The sequence below is a fragment of the Aspergillus fischeri genome, genomic scaffold, assembly GCF_000149645.3.
Source record: "Aspergillus fischeri NRRL 181 1099437636245 genomic scaffold, whole genome shotgun sequence".
Lineage (NCBI taxonomy): Eukaryota > Fungi > Ascomycota > Eurotiomycetes > Eurotiales > Aspergillaceae > Aspergillus > Aspergillus fischeri.
This window is the reverse complement of record NW_001509773.1, coordinates 2,164,918-2,179,228: the sequence shown is the minus strand read 5'-3', so window position 1 is coordinate 2,179,228 and position 14,311 is coordinate 2,164,918. Positions and strand designations below refer to the sequence as shown.

General features: G+C 51.5%; 6 protein-coding genes across 6 annotated transcripts, besides 1 other annotated feature; 3 read left to right on the top strand and 3 right to left on the bottom strand.

Moving 5' to 3' along the window:
• Window positions 1-358: 358 nt before the first annotated feature.
• On the top strand, window positions 359-2,199 carry znfA (putative C2H2 finger domain protein; the record flags this gene model as incomplete). The annotated part of the gene is made up of 2 exons (XM_001267316.1): window positions 359-1,611; window positions 1,671-2,199. The coding sequence occupies 2 exons, from the start codon at window positions 359-361 to the stop codon at window positions 2,197-2,199; spliced, it is 1,782 nt and encodes a 593-aa protein (XP_001267317.1).
• A 1,016-nt stretch (window positions 2,200-3,215) lies between these two features.
• On the bottom strand, window positions 3,216-5,327 carry NFIA_109120 (nucleoporin NDC1; the record flags this gene model as incomplete). The annotated part of the gene is made up of 3 exons (XM_001267315.1): window positions 3,216-4,773; window positions 4,836-5,103; window positions 5,195-5,327. The coding sequence occupies 3 exons, from the start codon at window positions 5,325-5,327 to the stop codon at window positions 3,216-3,218; spliced, it is 1,959 nt and encodes a 652-aa protein (XP_001267316.1).
• A 461-nt stretch (window positions 5,328-5,788) lies between these two features.
• Window positions 5,789-6,668, top strand: NFIA_109110 (SNAP receptor PEP12; the record flags this gene model as incomplete). The annotated part of the gene is made up of 2 exons (XM_001267314.1): window positions 5,789-6,085; window positions 6,150-6,668. The coding sequence occupies 2 exons, from the start codon at window positions 5,789-5,791 to the stop codon at window positions 6,666-6,668; spliced, it is 816 nt and encodes a 271-aa protein (XP_001267315.1).
• Window positions 6,669-7,047: 379 nt separating this feature from the next.
• Window positions 7,048-7,911, bottom strand: NFIA_109100 (cytochrome c1 heme lyase CYT2; the record flags this gene model as incomplete). The annotated part of the gene is made up of 1 exon (XM_001267313.1): window positions 7,048-7,911. One exon carries the CDS (start codon window positions 7,909-7,911, stop codon window positions 7,048-7,050), a length of 864 nt encoding a protein of 287 aa, XP_001267314.1.
• Window positions 7,912-8,239: 328 nt separating this feature from the next.
• mvd1 (diphosphomevalonate decarboxylase MVD1) lies at window positions 8,240-9,522 on the top strand (the record flags this gene model as incomplete). Its single annotated transcript, XM_001267312.1, has 2 exons — window positions 8,240-8,310; window positions 8,379-9,522. The coding sequence occupies 2 exons, from the start codon at window positions 8,240-8,242 to the stop codon at window positions 9,520-9,522; spliced, it is 1,215 nt and encodes a 404-aa protein (XP_001267313.1).
• Window positions 9,523-9,618: 96 nt separating this feature from the next.
• Window positions 9,619-9,659: a microsatellite.
• A 217-nt stretch (window positions 9,660-9,876) lies between these two features.
• Window positions 9,877-14,293, bottom strand: NFIA_109080 (Elongator subunit IKI3; the record flags this gene model as incomplete). The annotated part of the gene is made up of 9 exons (XM_001267311.1): window positions 9,877-10,895; window positions 10,967-11,246; window positions 11,296-11,429; window positions 11,485-11,741; window positions 11,791-12,133; window positions 12,192-12,345; window positions 12,398-12,957; window positions 13,010-13,102; window positions 13,156-14,293. The coding sequence occupies 9 exons, from the start codon at window positions 14,291-14,293 to the stop codon at window positions 9,877-9,879; spliced, it is 3,978 nt and encodes a 1,325-aa protein (XP_001267312.1).
• Between the last annotated feature and the right edge of the window lie 18 nt (window positions 14,294-14,311).

Genomic DNA, 14,311 nt, shown 5'->3' with positions numbered 1-14,311 from the left:
ACTACGCTGTACCATGGACTTTCCGCGACTCTCCCCACCATTGATAAATGTGCATGAGATCAATAGTAGTGGGTATGACCAATCTTACTCTACCGAGGGATCGCCAAAAAGCATGTCTCGACAGTCCTACTCACCCCTCAGACCGATGCCTATACCGGTAAAATCGATAACTAACTTCGCCCCGCCGCCACTTCCTCCACCGCCGCATATCACTGACCTCGAAGATGGCCATGATGCCGGTTGGCTATTTGCGAACGCCAGAAATCATCCTGGGTCGACGAGACTTGCGCCAATCAATCCCGGTTCTAGCCTGTTTGGAGGCCATCGTCGCCTGGAATCTGTATGCAAGACTGATCGAATGGCCTTGGATGAGCTGGACGGAAGACAAAGTGGCTTGCCTGTCTCGACAAGTCCGAAGGCGCATATAAAGATAGAACCTCCGCCAGCGGTGGAAGAAGGATTTCGCAATTCCATTAACATCAATGCACCCGGGCCCATATTGAAAGGCGAGCGAGATTTTTCCAGACGAAGCGTAAAGGATTCATCAGACGCATACGACCAACATCTTCTTTCCAAGATAGGCAAACCGCTTTCTCCCCGACAATCAATTAGCCTTGGTAACGATACCAAGGCCTCACTGTCGACGCTGCCCATTCCCCCGAGAAATTTTGGGGGGTTGCCATCTCCTGGGGGTTCCGATGGACCAACGCTCGACGTGCGATGGCCAAGCAACTCTCAGTCTGGTGCAGTCTCTCCTGGTACCAAGGTCGGTTGGAGAGATTATCTCGGCTACCGAAGCCCCAGTGTTGAGAGTAGCGCCCCTTCTTCAGCGGTGGAGTACGACCACTCGGCCTTTCTGCGTGACGTATATCGGCGCCGGGGAGGTGGCACAACACCACAAAGTGAAGAAACTCTTAGCTTACCAAGTCGATCAAACCGCGGAAGCTATGACCAAGGCGTTTTTTCGGATATCGAAGGTGATTTTTCCACCGATGAGTCGTTGCCCTCACGATATTTCAACCTCCGTGAAGCAACGCCACCCTATCTGGACGCTTCGAAGTCAGGTATTAAGAGGAGAGCCTCCTCACCACCGCGCGAGCCAGTGAAAGACGATAGACATGCGCCCCATATTACCACAAGCAATGGCGATCTTTCTCAGCGAAGAACATCTGGACATCCGTATACCAACACCCTTTCGGTCAATGGTGGTTATACACAAAGCCACGGAAGTTTGTCTGCCGCATCATCATTAAGTTTGAGGACTTCAGGGACGTATTCGTCAGCGGCCATGTCCATCGGAGGAAGCAGTATGACGAGCATGTCGACATTTGATCGTCCTTCCCCTGGGGGCCTGTCGCCAAATTCTGATTTCGACGCTCTCCATGACAAATCGCCAATCAGTTCAACTTCTCCCGGAGGACTAGCTAGTCAGCAAAGTGTGAGGAACGCACAAGTCCCTAACGCATCCGAACTACGAAACGCAGATAGCACGAAAAAATTGCAGACTACCCTTAGTGTGCCAAAATCAGCAGCGCCTAAGATGGCTGGACTGTATATCTGTGACTGTTGTCCGAAGAAACCTAAAAAGTTCGACAGTCCTGCTGAACTACGGTATGATTTGACCATCCTATCTGCTGTGACTGATCTTTAGTGACTAATACCCTGTCTAGTGCACATGAGATGGAGAAGCAATATTCTTGCCAGTTCTGCAATAATCGGTTCAAGAATAAAAACGAGGCTGAACGTCATCAGAACTCTCTTCACTTGCGGCGTCATTCCTGGTCGTGCGCCGCCTTGCCAGGGTATCAAGCTGCTTTCCACCCTTCGACTTCCCCAACCGCGCAAACAAAGTCGGGTCCTTCTCACGATGCTTGTGGCTACTGCGGCGAGGAGTTTCCAAACTTTCCGCAGCCCGATTGGGATCGCAGGTTTGAACATCTTACCTCAGTGCACAAGTTCGGGGAGTGCAACAACGGAAAGAAATTCTACCGTGCGGATCATTTTCGACAGCATCTGAAGCACAGCCACGCGGGTACAAGTGGTAAATGGACCAACGTCTTGGAAAACGCGTGCATGAAGGAAGAAGCGCCTCCGGAACCCACAAACACCACACACGGCAGTGGAGCAGGCTCTGCTGCGCCAGCAACGACGGGGTCGCTCACGTCAAATAAGATTAATGAGGTTCTGAGCCCGTGCTGACAACTACGGGTATGTCTATAGGTCGTTTGGTGAAGGAGCAACGGATTGCGACGATTCTCAGGACTTTCTAGTTCTCTGATAGCAACCCTTGCTTCTAGCAGCCTCGACTCTCGTACATACAACCAACATCTGTTTTCTCCCTTTCACGATCACTTAGGTCATATCACTTTCGAGTTCTTCGTTTGTGGTCGCCCTATTACTTGATAGCGTCTGGACCACTGCCGCACTTCACATTCAAAAGTCTCACCTCGGATACTGAGCTTGCGAAACGCAAAGAAAAGAAACTAGGAGACTATATAAACAGCAGATAAAGAGTTTACAGGATATACACAGGGGTGGCATTCTGAAATGACGTGACATGATCTCATATACTTTATTTTATCATTTACTATTGCAACTTTGGCAAGGGTATATCGGAGTCCGGGGATTTCTGTGGGAGGCTACTCGTCTGGGTTTGGCCGCGCGCGATATACGGTTTGTTTTTAGGTCGAGTTGGGGTTTCACTTCTTACTTCCCACTTCTTATCTTCTCATCCCAAGCTCCGCATTCTCCTCGCCCTCTTCTTTCTCACTCACTTTAACTTCAGACCCTTGGGTCTCTCGGTCTGCGGCTCAACGAGCCATGTCTGGACAGTTCGGGACAAGATATGCTGCATGCAAGGCCCAGCTGGTGCTGGGTGGCTGTATATAGACCTCCAAAATAAAGCGTGCATATAAAAAGGATACACAAAAGCTAGGATACTAGTTCAGTTACCGGTATCAGATGAGGTACTTCTTTTTTTTGCATGAGGTCACATAAATCCGCAGTTAGGTGTAGTGTACAGTCCTAAGTAATTGTCATATTGCTTGAAAAGGGCAGAAACAAACGCCTGAAAAATGCATAGCCAGCGGCCCACGGAAGCGGAAAAAGGCAAATATTTGGAAAAGAGAAGTAGATGTCAGTAGAGAGAAAATCCGACGAGAAAGTACTTCTCATCAGAGCTCGGCCCGGAGGGCGCGGAATATGGCAGGGGTGAGTTAATATTTATCCTCAATCAACCCTGCAGCTTCTGTTGCTAATCGGAGATCCTTCCCGACCAGTCCAATGTCCTTGAAGTATAGATTGAAGGCTGATAAGAGGTCTTTGAGGCAACTCCTAACTGTATCCAGCACGAGGTCCACCTCTGGAACACGACGCGCTTGGGCTTGGGCGTCGGGGTCGCTAGAGGGTGGGAAGTTCACATCCGTCCAGTGAGCATCTAGCCCGCCGTTGATGAATGGCTCAAGAACCGTGATGGTCTCTGTGAAGAGGCGCACAACCCCAGGAACATCGCTTTGTACTTTGCCGTATTGATCCTCTGCAAGACTTGCGATGAGGAGGCGGGTCAACGACTCAATAGCATCAACGATGGAAGATATATTTGCATGCGGTGTGCCGAGGACTATTCCGGATAACCGGCGGGCGTAAGTCTGTCGGAGGATGAGGCCTATCGGTGAGCGAAGTACCTGTGCGAGCAGAGGGTGCACATTCTCTGGTTTGCTCGTTGGTCCGGTGAGCATCTTGAGCTCCCGGGAAGAAGCGAGCAATTTCTGTTTTCGTTCAGGGCTCAGCACAGCTGAAGATGCGCGGTCAAAGACATCACGAGCTCGAGCCCTAGCTGTCGGAGTCCAGTCGGGCGATTGTCCATACTTCTTGGCAGCCGAACTGAAGGCCTCTCCGATTTTCTCATGTCGCGATACCGCTTTGGGCGAGCTCGCAAAAATGTTGTCTTCCTTGGGAGGCTCTGCTAAGCGGGGCAGAGCATGGAGAACAGGTTGTGATTTTTCGGTCTGCTCCTCTGGCTTCGCGTTTGATGCCGGGTTTTTCTTCTCATTGATCCTGTTAGAAACGCCCTCGATGACCTCAGTGGCAGACTGCAGGATCTGAGTCCAAGTGGAGCCACCTTCACGGTCGATGTCATTGAAAATCGCCTTTCGCCGATCAGGAAATTGCTGACTGATGAGGCAGAGCTCCCAGAATGCAAAGGCCTTTACTGTCTCCTTCTTCGCCTTTAGGCCGGTCAGTAGGCTGCCGTTAGGATCCTTTGCTTCTGCAGTCAATGGTTGACCTAGTTTGAGGGGTTCCTTGCTGATAAACACCGAGAAGAAAAGGTTCGCGGATTGCCAGCAAAGGGTTAGTAGTCCTCCGGATATGGCAGTCCGAATCATAAGGCCAAACCCAAAGTCAGGAATAACACCAGGAGGATCCGCTGCAGATCTAGGAAAATTCCAAAACAGCTTGGCGAAATACAAGGTGAAGCTCCATGCTGGCCGCCTGAGGAGGAGGACGTAGGCAAACGGGCAAATGGCTGCAACAAGTGCGCTCCTTGCGAGACCACCCCTGATCATTCCGGGTAAAGCCCTTTGGATGCGCTTGGAGACTGGCTCTACCGGATGAGTTCTGCGGTCTGAAGCACCAGAGTCTGGCTTAACCACAGGGATAGGAACGCGGTCATAGTCATAGTAGAGATGGACCATCGACTGGGCCATTGCCAACAGCACATGGTAGGTATGAAGATAGATCGGTCTCTCATTCAGTGTTGCTCGCTCGTGTGGCCTGCTCCCTCTCTAGGTTAGAATAGTCCTGCAGAATCCATCTTGATTCAATTGAACACATACCTGCCCCGTTTGACCCATTCAAGTTGCGCGCTTGTAGGACACGACCACTTGTAGATCTCACTGAACCACCAAGCAGAGAACAGGTACCAGCCGAAGGTTTGTATGACATTGAGGGGGGCAAGGTACTTAAACGTGCCGATCGGTGATGCAGTTGTTCTCGACCCAAGGTGCATCTGGCCGACGCGCAGAACGAAAACGACGAGACTGGAGAGAAAGAGAAGAACTGCGCGGAAACCGCATGCTCCAATTGGGAACCATGCCCATAAAACTAGCAGAGAAGGGACGCTGTCAGCTACCAACTGCAGCTATACAGAATAGCCCGATGCAGAACTTGACCACTTGTGAACCATGCCACTTACAGGATGATTTGTCTCCGAGAAGGAATGCAACAAAATAGCAGACTGAGAGCGCTAGGGCAGATGCATGGACAAATCTGCGATGCAGCGCAGATGTCAGAATGCGCCTATACGGCCGAGGCCTAGCGGCGGCCATGATGAAGAATGAAAGAGGGACACTAAGATCTCTAGGTAGAGAAGTAGACGTAAGAAATTTAGAGCATGATCAAAGTCGCCGAGCGATTTGAACCCTGTACCAGGGAAATAGAAGATTGAGGTACAATGGCGCCTCTGTGGAGCTCCAGGAACGAGGCCGATGCGTTGACAGCTTGCCCGAATGCGATGATAAAATAATTGAAGCTTTTGGGGCAACAGCATCAAAACACACCAGCCACAGCCATATTGGTCAGGTGATGAGGCTAGATGATGAAGGTAGATTACGCTATTCCGCTTGCGGATTTCCAAGGCACCGCCGCACTAGATACATCATGTGATAGAAGCCTGCAGATCCAGGCATCAACAGTGCTCCTCCCAAGGCAACCTCCGCATGTTGATGCATCATCCTGCTGCAACATACCTACCCCTCTATCGCTTAATTTCAACATAACGACGCACATCATGTCCTTCGATCGTTTGAGCCCACTAGAGGCGCAGCCTACTACTATGCGCCGTTCTGAGGATCCTCACTACCGTGATGACCCCGACTTTGACCGTCTAACAGAGAGTCTCTCAAACCAGTTGTTCACTTTAACCTCGAATATCACTCGGTTGTCGGACCAGATCGCGCTTCTAGGAACGAAAAGGGACACTGAGCGGGTGCGGGAACGAGTTCACAATCTCCTCGAGGAAACTCGATCTGGGTTCAAGCATGTAGGCGAAGGGATCAAGAAAGTCCAAATGTGGGAGGATGTTAATGTATGTTGCCGGAATATATGCTGTTGCTCCCCTTGGCTGCGACTAATACTAAATGACTTATTAGCCCTCACAAAAATGGACTCAACAAAAGCTGTCTTCTGAGTTCAAAGCGACACTGGAGGAGTTCCAGACCGTTCAGCGTCGAGCTTTGGAGAAACAAAGAGCGTCTGCAGTTGCCGCTCGCACAGCAGTGGAAGAGGGGGAACATGCGCCAGCAGATGGTACCCCCCAGCAGCAACAACAATTGCTCGAGGAGCAGCCTCGTCTCGCCAACCAAGATGAGGTGGACTTCCAGGAGGCTCTTATCATCGAGCGCGAAGCGGAGATTCGCAACATTGAGCAAAGCGTTGGCGAGCTGAACGAACTATTCCGTGACGTAGCGCATATTGTTCACGAACAAGGAGGCCAGCTGGATATCATTAGCGAGAACGTGGAGAGAGTCACTACGGACACTCGGGGCGCGAACGTCGAGCTTCGTAGCGCCAGCAGGTACCAAAAGAACGCTCGGAACAAGGCTTGCTGCCTCCTTCTTATTCTCGCCGTGATTTTGGTTATTATTGTCCTAGCAGTCACACTCGGATAGTCTGCTATGACTGTATCGTGACGACCCGGATTACTTCGATTGGCCTTTCTCGAACCGACTATCCTTTCAACTTCCCTCTTACGACCGATATCCTGACCTGTACGATTCCATGTATTATTTTACCTTGAATTGCTGGTACCGATTCACCACACTCATGACTAATTTCCTTGATGAACGACAGGCGCATTTGGAGTGAAGAATATTTCATTATGTTTTCTGTTTTGCGTGCTTGTTCCTTATCATACATAGCTGCTGTGTTATACAAGAACATACACCGAGATAATTGCTGCTAATATACACCCAAACTCCTTATCGCCTCTATATGTGCAAGCGGGGAATAATAAACAAACCAGTTAACTGGTTGACACAGACGCGTGTTCTATAGCCCCGTAAAGCGTCTGAATCTCATCCTCCAGCCCTCGAACGTATTGAGCTTTGGCCGTACGTCGAGGTAGAAACTGAGTTTCCCTGGCCCCGCGTTGGCCGTCAATCCAGCTGCAGCGCCGTCCGTTCCTGATGACTTCCCCTGGTAGAAATCAATGACGTACTCAACACGCTCGCCATCACATCTTTCCACCACCCAGTCATGTCGGTCGAAGGGCTTTTGGTATCCTAGTAAGCTGTTGAACCGGGCGCGGGGACTGAGAAACTGGGGATCGGCGCCCAGCCCGCGGAATGAATACAGCTTTGGTCCACCGCATTTCTTGCTACCAGGATCTGACGACGGCGCCTGGCTTTCCCATTCGAGGATCTGCCTCCAGGCACGCTCGTTGACGGCGTTATGGATGGGGATAATCGATGCTACTGTTGTCGCCAGCTCGGACGCGGAGCTTGTGGTCGCAGGCGTGTTTCCTTTCCGTACTAGAGCCTCGAAGAATTGTCGCTCAGATGGATAGATCCAATTGCCTGTATTCTGGTCATGACCCGTCTCGGCCTCTGCATTCGATGGTGTGCCGTGCGATGCGGCATATGGCGACGGACATGCGGCGGGCGCTTCGGAGGACGATGCTCGCGATGAGGCATCGAAAGCGCGTGGTATGCTGCTCACTTCACGATCGGTGGACAAAGGCCGCTGGAGCTTTGTCTTCGTTTTCTCTTCTTCGCCAGGCAGAGGATGGGGAGCTCCGCCCGAAGCCTTGTGCTGCTGCAACCATACCTCACGGGTTTTGTGGTCGACAGGACAGGTTGCAGCGGGCGCTGAGTCTGCAGGGGGAACGAATGGCGTACTTGCACCGGCGCCCATTTTGGTGAATTGCAGACAACCAATCCAAGACAAGATGTACGATCGCAGGATCTATTTCACTGAAAGCACCCATAAAAATTGCTGGATTAGTCAAGAGATTCGGAAGGCGGAGAAGGATTTCGGATGTTTGACCGCCTTTCACCGCCGACCCTTTCGAGAGGTACACCGCACTGCTCCGTACTGTACCTAGAAGTGCGCTGATTGCCCGAAAGGGTAACGCCCGAGATGGTCAAATAATCCACAGCCCCTCATCAGCAATTGAGTTTATAGTACACTACTTTTCCCCCCTGCTTTCGACAGAAACGCAACTCCCTTGCATTCGAACAAGATGGCGGCTACTTCTGATCATACCGTCTATCGTGCTACCACTACCGCCCCGGTCAATATTGCTGTTATTAAGTGAGTTGACTATCGCCCCCTAATCCGTCCTGTGGTGATTCTTGTTTCCTCCTAACAGGGTCCTCTAGGTATTGGGGTAAAAGAGATGCGTCTCTGAATCTGCCAACCAATTCCTCCCTCTCTGTTACCCTCTCTCAGCGCTCCCTCCGAACCCTCACTACCGCCTCCTGCTCAGCTATCTACCCCGCCGCAGACGAGCTCATCTTGAACGGCAAGCCACAGGATATTCAGTCCTCCAAACGCACACTCGCTTGTCTCTCCAACCTACGTTCCCTCCGTCAGGCTCTCGAAAATGCCGACCCCTCATTGCCTAAACTGTCTGCTCTCCCATTGCGAATTGTTTCCGAGAACAACTTCCCCACCGCTGCTGGTCTCGCGAGCTCAGCTGCTGGTTTCGCAGCCCTTGTCCGTGCTATAGCAGATCTTTATCAGCTTCCACAATCTCCTCTGGAGCTCAGCCGTATTGCCCGTCAGGGTTCCGGCTCTGCTTGTCGGTCTCTGATGGGCGGTTATGTTGCCTGGCGTGCTGGCGAGCGGGAAGATGGTAGCGACAGTCTGGCTGAGGAAGTCGCTCCCGCATCTCATTGGCCTGAGATGCGTGCAATTATCCTGGTGGTTAGTGCCGAGAAGAAAGACGTCCCCAGTACAGAGGGTATGCAGACTACAGTTGCTACCTCGAGTCTCTTTGCTACCCGGGCCGCATCTGTTGTCCCTGAGCGGATGGCCGCCATTGAGACGGCAATCCAGAACAAGGACTTCGCTACCTTTGCGGAAATCACCATGCGTGACTCTAACAGTTTCCACGCAACTTGCCTCGACTCCTGGCCTCCGATCTTCTACATGAACGACGTCTCCAGAGCTGCCGTGAGACTCGTCCACGACATCAACCGTGCTGTTGGCCGGACTGTGTGTGCTTACACATTCGACGCTGGCCCGAATGCCGTTATCTACTACCTTGAGAAAGACTCGGAGGTGGTCGCAGGAACCGTCAAGGCTATTTTGGGCCCCAACACCGAAGGGTTCGACGGCCCATTCTATGATATCTTGAAGAATGTCACTGCTTCAGTCGTGCCTCTGGAGAATGTTGACTCTAGAGCTGTAGAAGTCTTGAAGAACGGCATCAGCCGCGTCATTCTGACTGGTGTCGGGGAGGGTCCTATCAGCGTGGAGGATCACCTTGTGAGCGCGACGGGTGATATCCTCGCTTCTTGAAATGCTATGAGCGCTGCAAAACATCTTAATCAGCTATGTACAAGTGCCCTGGAACATGGTGCTTGATACGAAAAGATACCCAGCTGTGATCATTTTCTTTCCTTATCTTTCCTTATCTTTCCTTATCTTTCCTTATCGTCCTTTATGGCTTTAATAACACCGTTCAGTCATGCACATCTAAATCAAGCTACAACTGCATATCATGATTTTTACAGCATTGGATGGTGCAACGTCCATTAGCACGTGGTCCAGACACTGTTGGATTTCGGGTTTATATCTCCTTTTTATCTATCCAGTATTTACCCTAGCAGATAGTAGCCAACAAACATACTCAAACCCATTCATGTCAGGAGACTAGTTCAGCAGGGCAGATTTCTTCATTTCCTTGACCGGTGGGACTTCCCGCCCTGGAATACCGGTGCCGAGCACGGACCTGACACTCTCAGCGAACACGCGCTGCCCCCCACGAGGTCTAAGTTCTTCGGCACCGTCAACGTCTTCCCTGTCGAGCCCCTCTGCGGCATTTTCACTCTCATCTTGTTCCGGGGCGCCGGAAACTTCCTCCCTACTTTCAGCACACATCTTTAGCACTTCCTGCATAGCTTTTTCAATAGCAACGGCGCGCTCGCGCATCCCCCGCCGCAGGAGTGCGTCAACAAGCGTTTCCACCTCGGGAACAGTCGAGTTGACCCGTTCAATGAGTCGCCGCACACTGTTGACCAGGTACTCTTCTTCGTAGACCGTGCCCTTTTTACCACGCGCCCGCTTCCGCTCCTCTCGCCGCCGGGTCTTGGACGTATGTCGTGAGGATGTCGTTTTGCCGGTGTACCTCGTGAACATGGTGCGACCAGCCAGTGTGGAGGCGTCCGTGGGAGCCAGAGAGACGTTATCTGGAATATCAATTCCAAGGTCACCGGTGGTTGGATCACCACCGAAATACGCCAGGGGATCGGCAGCACGGCGTTCACGTAGTTCTCGGATACGAGGGACCTGGGCGTTCAACTGCGACCTGAAGTCGGCGAGGAGGTCCGTCGTGGCTCCCATGGCATCTGCGAGACCTGTGTCCACAATCTCTGGGATCAGATCCTTTTTGCCGTGGAGCGCAAGGATACGCGTGGCATCCGCGAAGCGAGAGCCGCGGCAGAGGAGGCGGGCGGCTGCCGGGATGTCGTGCAGGTGCTCTGCGTGGATTTGAGCTGCAGAGACATAGTCGCGGCTTTCTTCTGTCAGTGTAGTCGATAGAGCAAGTGCGTGTGCGGTGAGGTCGGCTTCCGGTAGGGGAACCATCAGGGCACAGTATAGAGACTCGCGCCAGAGGTGCGCCAGGTGATAGCACTTGTATGCATCTTCGTAGAGCGAGAGAGACTCGTAAGCTAGAAAGAAGTCAGCATCAGTGTGTTCGCAGTTCTGCTTGGCGGGATTATCTAAGAATGGAGAGACGTACCGATTCCTGCTTCTTTGTATTTGGAGTGGTCGTGCAGGAAGTCAGCATAGACATGTGTTATGTCACGCAGCTGCTCCGGCTGATACTTGAACAAGTCAATCGCTTCTTTGTACAGCTCATGCTTTATGACATAAACGCGTATCTCGTCATATGCGTTGAGAGTGTGGAGATGCTTCAGAGCCTTGGCCCAGCGGCCAAGATAGTTGTCTATTTCGAAACGGCGTCGATCTTCAGGAAGCTGCTGAAGTTTCCGCAGAAATGGGAGGTATTCTCGGGGGTCCTGCACGAAGTTAGAGACTCGTTCGCCAGTCACACGGCGCCAACCTTACCCTTTGAGCCTGTTGAGCAACCAACAAAGTGAGCTCGAGGTCGTAGAGACCCAATGCATGGTCGTATAGACGGTGAGCATCTGTGAGGAAACACATATGCTCAATTGCGTCCTCTGCTTGCTCCGCGCTTTGTTCTGTAGGACGGTCAGCAACTAGTTGGCAAAGGAGTACTGGCGATTGTAATCAAACCTCTCAGGCGAGCGACAAGCTGAAGTCCAGATTCGAGATCCGGTGGCGATTTGCAAACATGTGCAGTGACGAGGTTATGCAAGTTGGTGTCCAAGTGTTTCTCAAGGGTGGCCAGAAACGCATCGCAGATACGGTTGACCTTGCTGGTCTTAGTTGTCGGCTTGAAAGAGGCTGTACCCTCCGGCTGAACTGTGGTTTGAGCCTCCTTGGGTGTCTTCAACGTGTCCTTGTACAAGGTTTGTGAGACGTCGTCCTCACTGAGGGCCGGTCAGCAAGGCTCTCGAGAGGAAAGGCCAGGACACTCACCTCAACCGGGATAGGAATTCATCGATGAAATCGACTCTCTTCACTTGATCCACAAATAATGCAACGTTTTCCAGGAATTGTTCAGGTGCATAATCATGAAGGATATTCATATCTACCATCTGGCTGCGGCAGGCAAAAAACGCGGAGCGGTAGTCCTTTCTGTCGATGTAGTTTCTGATGCCGGCCAAAACCAGAGCTCGAGGGTAGATTGTCTCTATGTTGCCCCTGGGCGCCTGGAGGCTGACAGCGAACTTAGAGGGCATGACGGATACCAGTTTGCTTCCACGTTCGATACTTCGGCATCGTTCGTCTGTCTCGGGGGTGTCGGCAGGAACTTCCATCTCTGCAGCTTGAAATTAGCCATTAGAGAATTGGTGATGAGATCGGAATACTCAACAAACCTTCTGCTTTTGTCAAGTGAACAAACTTGAGAAGATGCTGGGAAGTAGTAAACAAGACGTGTGCTTGGGTCACGAGAAAGGAAGTGCAATTCTTTGCAAGCAGCTGGTTATTTGCATGCAGGGCTCCGGTCCTCGATAATGAAATCAAAATGCGCTTTCAAGCCGTCAGCCGGGATTCAGTCAATTGTAAGCAAAGAAAATAATACCTCATCATCTAACAAGTGGACAGCCCGAGCCCAGTGAGTGTCGACAGCAGGGCTCTGGTCCCAGGAGTCCACTTGGACGTCTTCTTCAGAGAAGGCCTTCAGGATACAGTACGCGATTGGACGTCCAGGTTGAGGGACGTGCGAAAACCACAAAGCTTCATATCCAACGGTCGGGAAAACTGTGAGAATCTGCTCCGAGTCTGTTGTTTGGTAGACGGTCGTCGTTGATCGAGTCTCGAGCGTTGTCCTTTGAATACAAGCACTGTTAGGTCCGCTGTTCCTGAGAATGTAGACTTCGTTCTCGTTCAAAAAAGCAATCTGTCGCGGCCGATTGTCTACATTGTCCGGCAAGGGATGGCTAGATTCGAGTATTGGAGAAGGAACAGGACGAGTCTTCAGTGACCACATGTAGATAGAGAAGCAATCTCTCATAAGGACAGCTATCCGGGTGCCAGACTTGCTGAATGCGACATCGACAACGTTCGAGTCTACTGGCACGTCGTTGTGAGCCATTGGTGGAGGAACCCCCGATAGCCTTAGGGGCGTCAACTTCAGGGTTTCTTCTGCGAATTAGCATGAAGCTCTGCTCATCAGATGCGGATACAAACATACTTCCATCGATCACAGCAACAGCACCGACGTCATGAGGTGCGACGGTCGAACCATGGGAAACGTCGAAGACAAAATCCAGGTCCAGAATAGACGCTAAGAAAGGATTATCAGCACGTATATGGAACAGTCATCGGAGTGCCAAGTACCTGAGCCACATGCAACTGAGCGTAGAGCCTTCTCTTGATGCCATTTGAAGGCAAAAGGATGAGGATAATCCGGGTTGACCACCACAGGAACCTCTACCTTGAGATAATAGTGGTAGTTACCCATGGTCCAGAACTGTATGCGATCTCGGAACAATACAGCCAGGACTGTTGAATCGACATTCCAGCTGAGGTGAATATCCGAGGCCCAGGATGCTCTTTCTTCCTCGATGAGGCGAAGCGAGAACTCTCCATGGCGCAAGCCGTTCCTCTCGAAAAATACCACCTCGACCTTGTCTTCAAGTCTCTGAATTCCCGCAATCAGATTGCCGTAGGGCCGCCAGCTAAGGGCACCTTCTAGACCGTCGACTGGCTCGCTCACGCTGTCCAAAGTGCCTTCTCTGGAGTAGACTCTAATCACGCGACGAACACCCGCTTCGATACTGTTCACAGCAACGTAAGCACCATCACCGCGCCAGCTGATAGTAGTTCTTCCGTCATCGTTGCTGCTCAATCGGCCCTCGTCTACCTTTTCAGGTATCGTGGGGTCCCTGAGGGCTTTGGCTCTCTTTCCTTGAAATTGTGTCTCTCGCTTACCCCAGCCCACGGAAACATGCTGAGATGCTTTAAGATCTTCGGGGGTGAAGGTGATTTCAGCAACATTTTCAAACTCTCTAGTCATATAGAGAAAGGTATTGGCTCTAGTTGTGAGAGCCAGTAGCTCTTCATCTGGAGACCAAGCGGCAGCTGCGATGCCAACATCGACTGAACCCACGATCTCGATCTTATCTTCGCTCGGAAGGGGTTCTTCACGGACGATGACGATATCACCTCCCTCCAAGACTAAGCACGCGGTGAGATTGTCCGCGAAGTAATGTAGCGAAAGAACCCGATCGCAGCGCAAACCAGGTAGTGGGCAAGGCGCATCCCAGGATGCGATGCATTCAAATACTTCTGCGCCTACAGGGTCCGTAAAGTAGCTGTCTTGGTGTTTCCTCCGGAGCTCAATGATGGGGTTTGCCTCTGTAGGTCCAAAGGTACAAATTACAGCGTCCGAAGCTGTATCCCACGCGGTAGCCGTGAGAGGAAGCTCATTCTGAAGATGCACCTCGGCGAGGCGCACGTTTTTCAAGTTGCGCATCTTTCAAGATATTGAAGA